Source organism: Rattus rattus, chromosome 10, assembly GCF_011064425.1.
Source record: "Rattus rattus isolate New Zealand chromosome 10, Rrattus_CSIRO_v1, whole genome shotgun sequence".
In the NCBI taxonomy this organism is placed as follows: domain Eukaryota; kingdom Metazoa; phylum Chordata; class Mammalia; order Rodentia; family Muridae; genus Rattus; species Rattus rattus.
Genome location: NC_046163.1, coordinates 1,214,664 through 1,228,320, shown reverse-complemented (window position 1 = coordinate 1,228,320; position 13,657 = coordinate 1,214,664). Strand labels below are relative to the sequence as shown.

Genomic DNA, 13,657 nt, shown 5'->3' with positions numbered 1-13,657 from the left:
AATATAGATCAACACATATAGACTAAGGAATAAAGTGTGAGAACAGAAGTTACAGGAAATATTTGCATAATTTCCATTTTTTGTTTGGTTTGGTTTAGGGGATTTGTTTTATTTTGTTATTTTTAGGTAAGCTATTACATTATAGTCCAAGCTAGCCTAGAATACATTGTGTAAACCAGGCTGACCTTGAACCCAAGCCACCTGGCCTCAGTCTTCTAAGTTTCAGGTTATAGTCATGAGTCACCACAGCCATTTCCTTCCTTTAACTATAAGATATAGTAACCATTTTCTAATCACACACACAGTATTAAACAAGTTTACACTGCTGAGCCAAGGTGAAATTATATAAACCATGTCCTGCCTTCCTTTTTCCTACCTGTTCTTGGTGGAATGGGCGTAGGAGTGTAATCACCAGTGTATCCAGTCTTTAAGAGTGAGTATGTTGGGGCTGGAGAGATGGCTCAGCGGTTAGGAGCACTGACTGCTCTTCCAGAGGTCCTGAGTTCAAATCCCAGCAACCACATGGTGGGTCACAACCATCTGTAATGAGATCCGATGTCCTCTTCTGGTGTGTCTGAAGATAGTAATGATGTACTCATATACAGAAATAAATAAATCATTAAAAAAAAAAGAGTTATGTTGACCAAATATTGTTGATATTCCAAAGAATGTAGTACAGCCCAAGGCCCTCCTGTAGAGGCGTGGATGATAAGTAGATCACAGCACAGCTCTACCAGGGGGTGTGGCAGTATGCAGAACATCGAGACCTGTGTGCACAGCTGGGACCTTTCCCCCTTTCCACTTCTATATGTATTCTCCCACAGTGGTGGGAGGACAGTGCACAGACCATGGTGTGTGTAGAGGTCAGAGGACCAAGTGGGTCCTGGGGGATCAGACTTCAGGTCTGTCCAGACTGGGGGTAAATGCCTTTATGCCCTTACCTGCTGAGTCAGTTCCTTATCCCCCTTTCCTTTATCCTTTCTTTTCTCTTTCTGTGTCTCTGCTTCTGTCTCTCTCTGTCGCCTTTAAATAGAATCTTGCACTGTAGCCCCATCTGACCTAACATTCTTTTTTTTTTTTTTTTTTTTTTTTTTTTTTTTTTTTTTTTTTTGGAGCTGGGGATTGAACCCAGGGCCTTGCGCTTCCTAGGCAAGCGCTCTACCACTGAGCTAAATCCCCAGCCCCCCTGACCTAACATTCTTAATTCTCTTCCTCCTCCTCTTAAGTAGCTAGACTACAGACACCAAGCCATGCTGACAGGACATCTAAGGGAAAAATCATTTTTGAAAATGGGCCAGTGGTAGGCTTATAGCTCAGTGATGGAAGGCCTGCCTCCAATGGGAGCCTCCGGTTTGGTCCTCAGCCCTTAGAAGGCAGGAGCTCTTGAATACTTGTTGGGAGGAGCAGAGACCCACCACACTCGGCCTTTAGCAGTATTCCCTGTCCTACAGGTGGGCTGGCAAGGGCAGGTTAGCAGCTTGTTTAGTTTACACACCGCAGCATTATCCCTAGGAACGTGCAGTTACCTTTGTGGTCTTAGAAATAAAAAGTCAGCCATCACAACTCTGAATTAGATTGAGCTGACCTCCCACCCTTCTCTGTTCTTGAACCGGGGGAGGGAGGCAGCTGGCTCAGACTTGGCAAGTTTGATTTTTGGATGGATCAGCACTCCGGGCCCCTTCCCGGTGAAAGTTGTTTCAGCCACAAAGCAATTTCATTTCACTATTTTCAGTCTCAAAATAAAAGGAAACTTATATTGAAAAAAATAAAAAATAAAAAGTCCACGGTCTATAGCTCAAAGATAGCATGTTTGTAGACAAGCATGTAAAGCAGTGACTGAGCAGGGAGGGTGGCACCAGGTGGCACTTGTGTCATTAGACCTCTGTTCCTAACCTTATATCACGGATTATCTTCACTTTTATCTTCTGTAGGGATCAGCCTGAGGCTTGCTAGCCAAGTGCAGCAACACTGAGCTGTGTCCCTCACTCTTCCTAGTTCTGTAGACTCTAGACACCTGCTGTGCAGGCTTGTCCTCTGAGCCACAGCTTGTATCCGTGTAAAGTGGGTTGAGCTCACTCACTAGGGTGCTTCCCAAGACAGAAGTAGGGTTTTTTTTTTACATAATAACATTCATTAATTGCTTATTAAACCGAACTAAAGCCAATGAAAAATTTTATGAGCCAGGAAATGCAGAAGATTCTCTAGAGGTTCGCCATCTACATTTCTTTAAACTATTTTCTGACCTTAAGGATTTAGATTTAGTTTTATGTAATTCATAGCTTTGAAAAAAAATGCTGACATTATCTTTGACTAGATCGATTTTGATTTTTTAAGGACAATAGCTTACACATTAATCTTGTCAGTTGTCCTAGTGTACATTTGTAATCACAGATACTCAGGCCAGTGCCCGAAGGATTTTAAGTTCATACTGGCCTGCCAAGTACATTAAGACATCTGTGTCTCACGATGAAAGCTGAGAAATAACTGGGGAGGCAGTTCAGTGAGAGCACTAACTGGGGAGGTAGTTCAGTGAAAGCACTGGCCTAGCAGGTGAGAGCTTCTCTTTAGTCCTGATTAGCAAAAGTAAAAGATAGGAATCATCTGACATTGGGTCCACTTAGGGGGCAGAGGCAGCTGGATCTCTCTGGGTTCTAGATTGGCCTGGTCAACATAGTGAATTCCAAGCCAGCTAGAACCACATAGAGAGACCTGTTCTCAAAAACAAACAAACAAACAAACAAACAAACAAAAACCAACAACAAAAAGCAACTGGCATAGTAGAACACACCTGTATTTCTAGTACTTGAGATGTTGAAGCAGGAAAAAAAAATCACAAGTTTAGGGCCATTCTGAGCTATATCCCTAGACCCTATCCATCTTCCCCCTCCTACCCTGCCCCGAAAGAAAAAGTTACTGGTGATTACTGGGACTTACTAATGCTTACTTTGTTAGCTGTCTTATATTTTGGTTGTGAGCCTAGCCTATAACAGCTAAGCTATCTCAGGGAGCAGTCTCTCAAAACAGGATCTGTCCTTGGAAAATTATGAAGTCCTTTATAGTGAAGGTTGAGACCCTAAGCTAGAGTCCTAGCCATGTAAACCCATGAAATCCCTAAGTAGGTCAGCATGGTGATAAATGGCATCTGACTAAAACACGTTAAATGTTTTACCGTAAAAGTCCTTGAGAGGTAAAAGCAGGATGGTGAGTTTGAGGCTAGTCTGAACTACAGGACAAGACTGTCTCAACAAAAACAAAAGTGACTCATACTGACCTCTCTGCCCAGATTCTACTGTGAACTTTAGTATTTATGGAACAATTTTGTGTTGACAGGCAGTTATCATTTTTCTGGGGTTTAAAACAAAATCTGTTTCCTGACTACTACTGTTTGTTTAGCCTTTACAAGCTGCCGAACAAAGACACAGCAAAAAAATGTGAATTTTTTTGTTCTTTGATTGGTTTTCTTTAGTTTTGAGACAGGCCAGGCCAGCCTCGAACTGACAGGGGTCCGCCTGCCTCTGATGTGTTTTGTTTATTGGTACTTTTTTTTTTTTTTTTTTTGGTTTTTTTTTTTTCGGAGCTGGGGACCGAACCCAGGGCCTTGCGCTTCCTAGGCAAGCGATCTACCACTGAGCTAAATCCCCAACCCCTGTTTATTGGTACTTTTAAAGATGGAAACTACATAATGTAACATAAATAATGGCTGGAAAAAGATGAACGGAAAACTTACTGTATTTTTCTGATCATATCCTTATAGTGTCATTTAGCATGTTTTAGCCAGATGTGATCTGGTACATGCTGAAGTGGGAGAACACTTGAGTTCAGGAATTGGAGACACAGAGGAACATGTTCTCAAAGAATTGAAAGGGATGGGAGTGAGCTGGAGAGATGGCTCAGAGGTTAAGAGCACCAACTGCTCTTCCAGAGGTCCTGAGTTCAAATCCCATCAACCACATGGTAGCTTACAACCACCTGTTATGGGATCTGATGCCCTCTTCTGGTGTCTGAATACAGCGTACTTATAATAAACAAACAAACAAACAAACAAATAAATAAATAAATGGAAAGGGATGGGGCTGAAGGGGAGCCAAAAAGAAAGCTTGGATGTCAGATCTGTTAGTAGACTGGATCTGTCTTGTCAGATATGTGGTGCTGCATTTGCTCTTTCAGTCCACGGTTACCTGAGACATTTGACACAGAGGCTGAAAACCCCCTAGTTACTGAATTGTTTGACCAATGCACTGCCTTCCCGTGAGTTTTCAGAGTAGATGTCTAGGAGAACTCTGCCAAGATTTCGCCCTATGAAGAGAGCCAAGGTCAGAAATAAGACTCTAGGGGAGGGAAAGTTTGATATACAGGCTGTTACTTTCTGTAAGAAAACAAAGGGCTGTCTTTATTCTCTTTAGCATTTATTTTGTGTGTTGGGGGTGCGCATTTGGACAGTTTGTGGGAGTCAGTTCTGGGGATTGGCCTCAGGTCATCAGTTAGCAGCCAATGATCTTACCTACGGAGCAGTCTTGGGGGCCTGGGACTTTGTTTCATGGTGATGAGTGCATCTCAGAGATTCAGACTCTGAAAAGTTATAGCCTCAGAAAGAAATGCCTTCCTGCAGCAGGAGAGCAGCTCAGCAGCAGCATGAGGACCTGTTTGGTTCCCAGCATGCGTCAGTCATGGCAGCACTCACCATCAGCCCAAGTGCTGCAAAGGTGCAGAGGAAGGCCCTGAGTTTGCTGGTGAGTCTGTTCAACCTAATTGTAGAGTTCCCACAGTTCAGTAAGACATTGTCTCAAAAAGCAAGGCAGAGAGCAGTACAGAACCAGACACAAGAGGGGCACACACAGAAAATACAAGGCGTAACCAGTGCCTACATATACACAAAACCTGCATTCACCTCATAAATGACCACCTTTGAGAGTAGAAAAGTGGGGTTGGGGATTTAGCTCAGTGGTAGAGCGCTTGCCTAGCAAGCACAAGGCCCTGGGTTCGGTCCTCAGCTCCAAAAAAACAAAAAAAAGAGTAGAAAAGCTCAGACTAGCACAGTGCATGTCCCTTTCAGCCTTGCTGTGTGGATAGTTAGGTATCGATAAAGAGTTACTTTTCTTTTCTTTGAATAGTAGTAGTTATTTTTTGGGTTTTTTTCCATTTCTTATTCTGTTGTTTTTGTGTGTTCACACATGTGGGCATGTCTATGCCATACCATGTGTGTGGAGGTCAGAGAACACACAGACATTCTCAAACACATAGAAACACAAAATAAAAAACAGATACCTTCCTATTATACAGCTTTTACATTATTTCTCAGGCAAATACAAAAGCATCCTAGGTGGGCCTGGTGGCACAGGTTTGTAAGCTAGCTGTGTCAGGGATTGAGACAAGGCTTGCAAGTTCAAGGCCTGCCTGGCTATACAGAGTGATTTCAAAACCAGCCTGAGCTACTATACTAAGTAAGATACCCAGTCTTGAAATAAAAAGTTTTGAATGTGGTGTAGAAGTGTTTACAGGTAGTGGTAGAACACTGAGGCCCTTGATCCAGTACCTAGTGCCTCCAGAAAAAGACAGCAGTTTCCTATTTGAACCTTTCTACTTATATTTCCCTGAAAGCAGTCACCTAGCCAGACTGAAGTAACATGCCTTTTCCTGCCTTTGTCCTTAGGAGCCAATGAAGTGCTTCTGGTGGTTGGGGGCTTCGGAAGCCAGCAGTCTCCTATTGATGTGGTAGAGAAATATGACCCCAAGACACAGGAGTGGAGCTTTTTGCCAGTAAGTCATGGTGGAACCATTTCCAGCAAAGTTGAAATGTCATTGGTTCCTGACACTAGCTCATAAATGACCAGCTTAGTGAGTAGAAAAGCCCAGAATAGCACAGTGCATGTCCTTTCAGCCGTGCTGTGTGGATAGTTGGGTATCCATAAATAGTTCTTTGGATAGTAGTAGTTATTTCTTGTTTTTTTTTTCCATTTCTTATTCCATTGTTTTTGTGTGTGTCCACATACATGGGCATATCTGTGCCATACCATGTGTGTGGAGGTCAGAGAACAATTCTCAAGGATCAAATTTGGGTTATCAGCCTTAGCAGCAGACACCTTTACCTACCAAACTATCTTGCTGGTCCCTTTTTTGTTTGTTTGTTTTGAGACATCTCACTGTGTATTCCTGACTGGTCTCAAACATACAGGCTTCCTTACTTCCTGAAACTGTCTTGCACACACACACACACACACACACACACACACACACACACACACACACACACACACATCCCTCCCTGGGACAAAGTCTCACTATGTAACCCTGGCTGGCTTCAAACTTACAGGCTTTCGTCACCCTCCTGAGTGCCAGGGTTACACATTTGAGCCACCAGTTGGCTTGTTTTTTGACATAAGGTCTTGCTGTATAGCTCTGGCTATCCTGATACTCAATGTATAGCCCAGGCTGACCTTAAATTTATGATAGTCCTGCCTCAGGCTGACAAATGCTGGCATTATGGGCATGTGCCACCACCACACCCAGCTTAGTTTCTGACTGTTTAGAAGTTCTCACTGTGGAAGTGTCAATAGCCATGTATTACATTTAGCTGCCACCGCCGTTCAGGCTGCACAGCCTGTACTGTTGGTCATGCTGTGCTAGATTAAACTCAGTTACGTTGAGTCCTGTTCAACTGAAAAAGTTAAGTCTCCTTTCGGTATTTCAGTACTGTACAACCAAGAACCATTTCTGAGGAGACATGGAAAGCCTTTGGACCACTCGTACCCTTTAGGTATTTCAGTACTGGCTCAGGATTAGCAATGTGCCAGTTCTTTTCCTATGGAAGGCTATTCAGTTTCTTAGCGCAGTGCCTTAAGGGGAGTAGAAAGCTATCACATGTTGTGTAAACCTCCCAATGAGGCAGAAGCATTTCACTCTGTAGGTGGTCACCTAGCCCCTTTCAAGGTGAACCTTAGCCACAAGGGGGTTTCCCTTGTGTGAAAGGAAGCAGGGTAGAAGCAAAGAAGATTAGAACAGGCAGGGTGCGGAGAAAGGTGGGGCTAGAGCTTGCCCATCTGAATGGTATTATTCCTTTTCTCTCCCAAATCCATAGAGCATCACTCGCAAGAGACGGTATGTGGCCTCGGTTTCCTTACATGATCGGATCTATGTGATTGGTGGCTATGATGGCCGTTCCCGCCTCAGTTCAGTGGAATGTCTAGACTACACAGCAGATGAAGACGGAGTGTGGTATTCTGTGGCCCCTATGAATGTGCGGCGAGGCCTTGCTGGAGCCACCACACTGGGAGGTAGTTGATAACAAATGCTGCTTCATTTAGCTCCTCTACTTTGATGGGAGCATGACAGATGTCTGAGCTCAATTGTGCTGTATGGTAATGGGCACTGGTCATAGTTTATAAATTCAATGTGGACAGTTGTCAGTGCCTTTAAGTATTTCTTTTTTTTTTTTTTTTTTTAGTTTATAAATTCCATACAGATGGTTGTGGACATGTGGTTGCTGGTTGAACTCAGGACCTCTGGAAGAGTAGTGGGTGCCTTTAAGCCATCTCTCCAGCCCAAGTATTTCTTTTTGTAGTTTGTTTTGTTTTGTCTTTCAAGACAGGGTTTCTCTATGTAGCCATGGTTGCCCTTAAATTCCCTTTGTAGGCCAGGCTGACCTTGAACTCAGATCCACCTCCCCCTGCCTCCAGAGTGCTGACATTTAAAGTATGCACCACCACCCGGATCTCTTAAGAATTTTTATTTTCGGGGGCTGCAGAGGTGGCTCAGCGGTTAAGAGCACCGACTGCTCTTCCAGAGGTCATGAGTTCGATTCCCAGCAACCACATGGTGGCTCACAACCATCTGTAAAGAGATCCGATGCCCTCTTCTGGTGTGTCTGAAGACAGCTACAGTGTACTTATATATAATAAATAAATAAATCTTTAAAAAAAAGAAAAGAATTTTTATTTTCTTGAGATGGAGTTCAGTAAATTTCCCTGTGTAGCTTGTCTGAAACTCGGGTGTACATAAAGGCATGAATGAGCTTTAAATGCTTGTTTGTACTGCCTTTCTTCTTCCGAGACTTGAGTGACTTACCATCTAAGGGGAAAATGCTCAGAGTACAAAATATACTTTTACACAGTGTGCTTGTGTAGTATCATACAGTACCATATACAGTTAATATACACAGTGGGAAATTTAAGAACAATAATAAAAATCAACTTGAAGAAAGAATAAGAATTTGTTTGCTTGAGACAAGTTCTCAAATAGCTCAGCCTGGCATTGAATTTGTCTGTGGTCACAGTGGCCTTGAACTCCTAAAGCTCCTCCTGAGTCTCCTGAGTGAGGTAATTACATCCATGTGTGCATCTCCTCCTCCCATCTTAACAGTCAGTGATTTGTAGAGAAAAAAGTCCTTAGAAGTTTTTCCTTCTTAATTTAACAGTCTGTAATTTGTTCACTCTGAGCAGATATGATTTACGTTTCTGGAGGCTTTGATGGAAGCAGGCGTCATACAAGTATGGAGCGGTATGACCCAAACATTGACCAGTGGAGTATGCTGGGAGATATGCAGACAGCTCGAGAGGGCGCGGGACTAGTGGTGGCCAGCGGAATAATCTACTGTCTAGGTATGAGCCTGGGGTGGGGCTGGGCCAGCTTAGCAGACTCCGGAGGGCATCACTTTTACCAAAATTACGTGTATATACTCACATCAAACAAAAACTCTGACTTATTTCAGTGTATTGTCCATGAATAGGATTATATTTTTCTTGTAAGCAATGGGCAGGATGTTGCATATTCTCCGACCTGGAAAAAATAGAACTGAATCAATTGAATTTTTCACAGGCCAACTAAAATTAAAATGAGCCTAGAATCTACATTTCTTTTTGGAATGTTCTCCATTTTGTCTTTCAGGAGGATATGATGGCTTGAATATATTAAATTCGGTTGAGAAATATGATCCCCATACAGGACACTGGACTAATGTTACGCCTATGGCCACCAAGCGTTCTGGTAAGACCAAGTCAAATCTATGATGTGACAGAAGTGCTATCAGTCTCGGGGTGTGTACAGTGACAGTGTAGTTCTGGGTGTGGTATCAGTGGGATAGAACTGGAGTTCGTACTTCACCCTAGACTCACCGTAAACTGGAGTCACAGTCCAGCCTCCTTCACCTCCGCCTTCCCTACAGTATGATGAAGGCAGTGTGAACTTTGAGGCAGATTGTACATTTGAGGGCAGTGATTTCTTAGTCAGTACTTTTCTCCTGTTGCAGTTCTGACCACCTAACCTAATTTATCTGTGTAGTACATATTAAGTAAGTGTTTTTGTCCTGTTGAGGTCTGTGTATTCTTCTTTTACTCTTTGAACTTTGATGTTTGGCTTTTTTAAAGACAGAATTTCCCTATGTAGCCCTGGCTGTCCTGGAACTCACCCTGTAGACCAAGATGGCCTTGAGCTCACAGAGATCCACATACACCTGCTTCTGCCTCCTGAGTGCTGGGATTAAAGGCATCCACTGCCAACCTGGCTAGACTTTGTCTTGAGGGTCCTACCATGCAGTCCTGCTCGTGTACAAGTTGCTATGAGGTGATCCTTCTGCTTCTGGCTTCAAGTTATACCACTACATTGGTTTTTGTTTTTTCAATCTAAGATCTCACTGTATGTAGCTCACATTAACTTTAGACTCCAAGGAATCCGGGATTGCAGACATGTGACATATACCTGATAATAAATAGCAATGAGTATTACATAAAACCTCTAGTGCCTAAAAATAATTTAAAAAAAAATTCTGAGGACTGCTCACAGGGCCTTGCATATACTAGGCAAGTACTCTGTCATAGAGGTCCATCTGAATGACAGCTGAGAACTCTTAGTGGGATAGGCTGTGATGTAACAAAGAGCAGACACCGTGCTGTTCCAGCTAACTGCCTCTGACAGAGGTCACAGCAGAGCCATGGCCGTCCTCCTTTGCTCCTCTCATCCTTACCAACACCTTCCCTCCTGCTTTCTGTTTAGCCAGCTGAAGAGGGAGTCTGTGAGTTAATGAAAACAAAGATGAGAACCGTGTCAGCCTTCCACTAGAATTCCAGGTCCTAGCCTAAGGGTTGGCCAGTGTGCGCACTAACATTTGCTGTATTAAACTGTTCTAAGCCTGTGTGACATGTCAGCATCCCTCATCTCCACAACTCAGCCAGTAGTGAGTTACTGGGATCAGATGCTAGACTTACTGACCTTCATTTGCCAATGCTCTCTTTTCCCCAGGTGCTGGAGTAGCCCTACTGAATGACCATATTTATGTGGTGGGAGGGTTCGATGGTACAGCCCACCTTTCTTCTGTTGAAGCTTATAACATTCGCACGGATTCCTGGACAACTGTCACAAGTATGACCACACCACGATGCTATGTAGGGGCCACAGTGCTTCGAGGGAGACTCTATGCAATCGCAGGGTGAGGAGTTTGAAAGTGGGCCAGAGTCATGTATCCAAGGCAAGAATCCATTCAGGATGGAGGCGTAATGTGTGTTGTGGGAACAACCACTGGGGCTGTTTCCATTCCCAGCCCAGTGCGGGGCGTGGACCCTTGCACATGTGATAGGACTTGTGTATAAATGGCTGAAGACCTCATTTCTTTCTTTTGTTTTTTTTCCCCTGTCAGATACGATGGGAATTCTCTGCTGAGCAGCATTGAGTGTTATGACCCTATCATCGACAGCTGGGAAGTAGTGGCCTCCATGGGAACCCAGCGTTGTGACGCTGGTGTGTGTGTTCTCCGAGAAAAGTAACTGTTATTTGGACACCAGCTGGGAACAGTTTGTGGGAGAATGAAGGATCCTTTCCAGAATGTTCACTTCTCACTGTGTGCACAGGGCGATTACAGGCACCAGTGCCGTGATGATTGTACTTATTTGACGCACATGCTCCTTCGCACTGGTCATCCTGCTCAGACGCACGGGGAACAGGTCCTCAAGGGAAGAGAATGCACACACGGATGAGAGACACAGATCATGGCTCTCTGTGGTCTGAGGAGCACTTTCTTCTGTTTGTAACTTACCATGTGCTTGGGAGAGTGTGTGTGTGTGTGTGTGTGTGTGTGTGTGTGTGTGTGTGTGTTGTGCCTCGTATATTGCAGAGAATTAAGGTGAGTATGGCCTGCTAGATGTGGGCAGTGTCCATCCTGTGTGATTGGAAGGATATCAGTTTATATAAGCTTAGTAAAATGAAAGTCTTTTCTCCACTCAGAAGCAAAAATATCTTTTCTAAATACAGAGGTAGCTCGAGGCACCACAGTTCCTTTCTGTAGGAAACCAAGAGATCACTGTCAACATTTGAGAGGCCAAGAAGGAAGATTCGTGCTGTTCTCACTTAGGGAGACGTAGTTGGCACAGAGATTTGAGTAAGTGGCAGGAGCTGAATGGAATGTGGGTGAACCCAGAAAATCACTGGAGTGTGAACTGGAAGGCTGGCAAGGACATATTATCTGACTCCATGGTCTTTCTAATGTAAAATGTTGCACCATCTTGGTTGGCACTGGAGACTGAGAGATTAACAGTGGAAAAGGTTAGAATAAGAAATGCTGTAAATGTGCAGAGTTCAATATACCTGTGGTAAACTAGAAATATCTGTGATTTTACAATCGTCTTAGTCCCTGCCAGGGCTCCCATAGCCGTGGCAGTATTTGTCTTACGTGGGTGAAAAGACCATCTTCCTGGTGAATCAAGTGCTACCACGTTACTTCGCCTCCACACTATTTATTTGGGGATGGGTGGGGTTGCTGCAGCCTAGTAGTTCAGGTACTGATTACTGCCCTGTTGTTTTAAGGGCGCACTTCCACTGAGGAGTGTTTAATACTGCTGTGTGGTACGTTCAGTTCTCTTCCTGCTATATCTTCTGTACTTGTCTTTACAGTGTATTTTATTTATCCTGGAACAAAATAATCAAGGACAATTGAAAATCTTTTGTTAGTTTCTGTACCTCTGCCAATATTCCCGAGCTGCCATTCTGGCTCCTCTGTCATGGTGAAATTCTTGAGTTACTGGTATAGCAAATAGGAGAGTGTGGTAGCCGGAACTGGGCTGCACTTTCCTTTTGCTCTGGAATCCCACTTTTCCTCTCTCCCTGAATTGTGTTTGCTGATAGAGTTAATTTCCTTTGTATTTTTTTAAGAAAACATTAAAAATGGACTGTCTCAAATGGCTTTAAGAGAATTTGTGTGTAGTGCTGTCTTCAACAGACATGTGAGGAACTTTTTTTTTTTTAGAATTATTTATTTTATGTATGTGAGTATACCACCGCTGTCTTCAGACACACCAGAAGAGGGCATCAGATCTCATTACAGATGGTTGTGAGCCACCATGTGGTAGCTGGGGATTGAACTCAGGACCTCTGGAAGAGCAGTCAGTGCTCTTCACCACTGAGCCATCTCTCCAGCCCTAGGTTCCTGGTCTTATTGCTCAGCCTGTTTATCTTATGCCTGCCCACAAGCTCAGCTGCTTCTCTGTCAACCTGAAGCATCAGTAAAATGTTTGCCCAAACTTGACTGATTTACTGTCCTTTCATACTGTGAATCTACATGAAAAATGATAGATAGATAGATAGATAGATAGATAGATAGATAGATAGATAGATAGATAGATAGATGGATGGATAAAGCCAGCGAGCTGGGCAGTGGCCCCTTTAATCCCAGCACTCAGGAGGCAGAAGCAGGTGGACCTATGAGTTTGAGGTCAGCCTCGTCTTTCAAAGTGAGATCCAGGACTACATAGAAAAACCCTGACTCGAAAAACAAAGAGCAAAATGAAAAGGTAAAAGAAGCCGCCTGGAGCAATTTTAGCGCACATGAATCTTAGTTTTGTCACCCTAGTCGTCTTGTGTGTTTGCTTCAGTGAGTGACACGTGCTCAGACAAATGCTGTGTACAAGGCTTGCCACACAACTGAGCCCTGGCTGTCCTGAAAATTTGATGTGTAGGCCAGGCTGGCATTGAACTTGAAAAGATCCACCTGATTCTGCCTGCCCAGTGCTGGAATTAAAGGTGTGCACCAGCATACCCAGTTAGAACCACAAGTCTCTCTCGGTCCCAGAGCCAAAAGAAAGCAGAAGGAGATGATAAGGCTACTTACTCTGTCCTTAGCAGATGTATTGTGACAGCTTATTGACCCACAGCCTGTGAAATGTGGTTCGTTTATCCTAGAGGCCCAGGGAAGGTTGGCGGGTAGGAGAAGAAAACACAAGAGAAAAGAACGGTAAGAAGCTCTACAGCATCAGTGTTGGTTTCTGAATTTTGGGCCATGTTCACAGTTCATTCACTGAAGCCACCACTGAACGGTTACAGAAAACCAGGATATAAAGCTCAGTGCTTCTTTCTAAATCCCCACAGTTTTACATACAAAATATGTTCATACACAGAATTCCATTCATTTGTTCTTTCCTCTTTAAAAAAATTATGTGAATATGTGTATGCCTGTGTGACCTGTGCACCCAATTGTAGGGCCTGTGGAGGCCAGAAGGCCTCCAGAGCCTCTGGAGCTGGAGTTCAAGTTTGTGACCTGCTTAACACAGTTGCCTTTGGAAGGGCAGTGTCTGCTATTAAGTACTGAGCTGTCTTTCTAGCGCCCCCTTTGTGTGGTAGAGGCAGAGGATAACCTCAGATACCATCCACCTTGTGATTTTTTTTTTTTCTTCTTTTTTTT

At 43.7% G+C, this 13,657-nt stretch overlaps 1 protein-coding gene across 5 annotated transcripts in view; it reads left to right on the top strand.

Moving 5' to 3' along the window:
* Positions 1-12,168, top strand: part of Klhl12 (kelch like family member 12) — a 33,793-nt gene extending 21,625 nt beyond the window's left edge. For all 5 annotated transcript variants that reach the window (XM_032914764.1, XM_032914765.1, XM_032914767.1 and 2 more), the window contains 6 exons: positions 5,651-5,757; positions 7,076-7,271; positions 8,436-8,594; positions 8,881-8,979; positions 10,231-10,417; positions 10,625-12,168. In XM_032914764.1, the coding sequence (XP_032770655.1) occupies positions 5,651-5,757; positions 7,076-7,271; positions 8,436-8,594; positions 8,881-8,979; positions 10,231-10,417; positions 10,625-10,751 (875 nt within the window). In that variant the 3' untranslated portion in view covers positions 10,752-12,168. The remainder of the gene's footprint in view (positions 1-5,650; positions 5,758-7,075; positions 7,272-8,435; positions 8,595-8,880; positions 8,980-10,230; positions 10,418-10,624) is intronic.
* Positions 12,169-13,657: the final 1,489 nt, after the last annotated feature.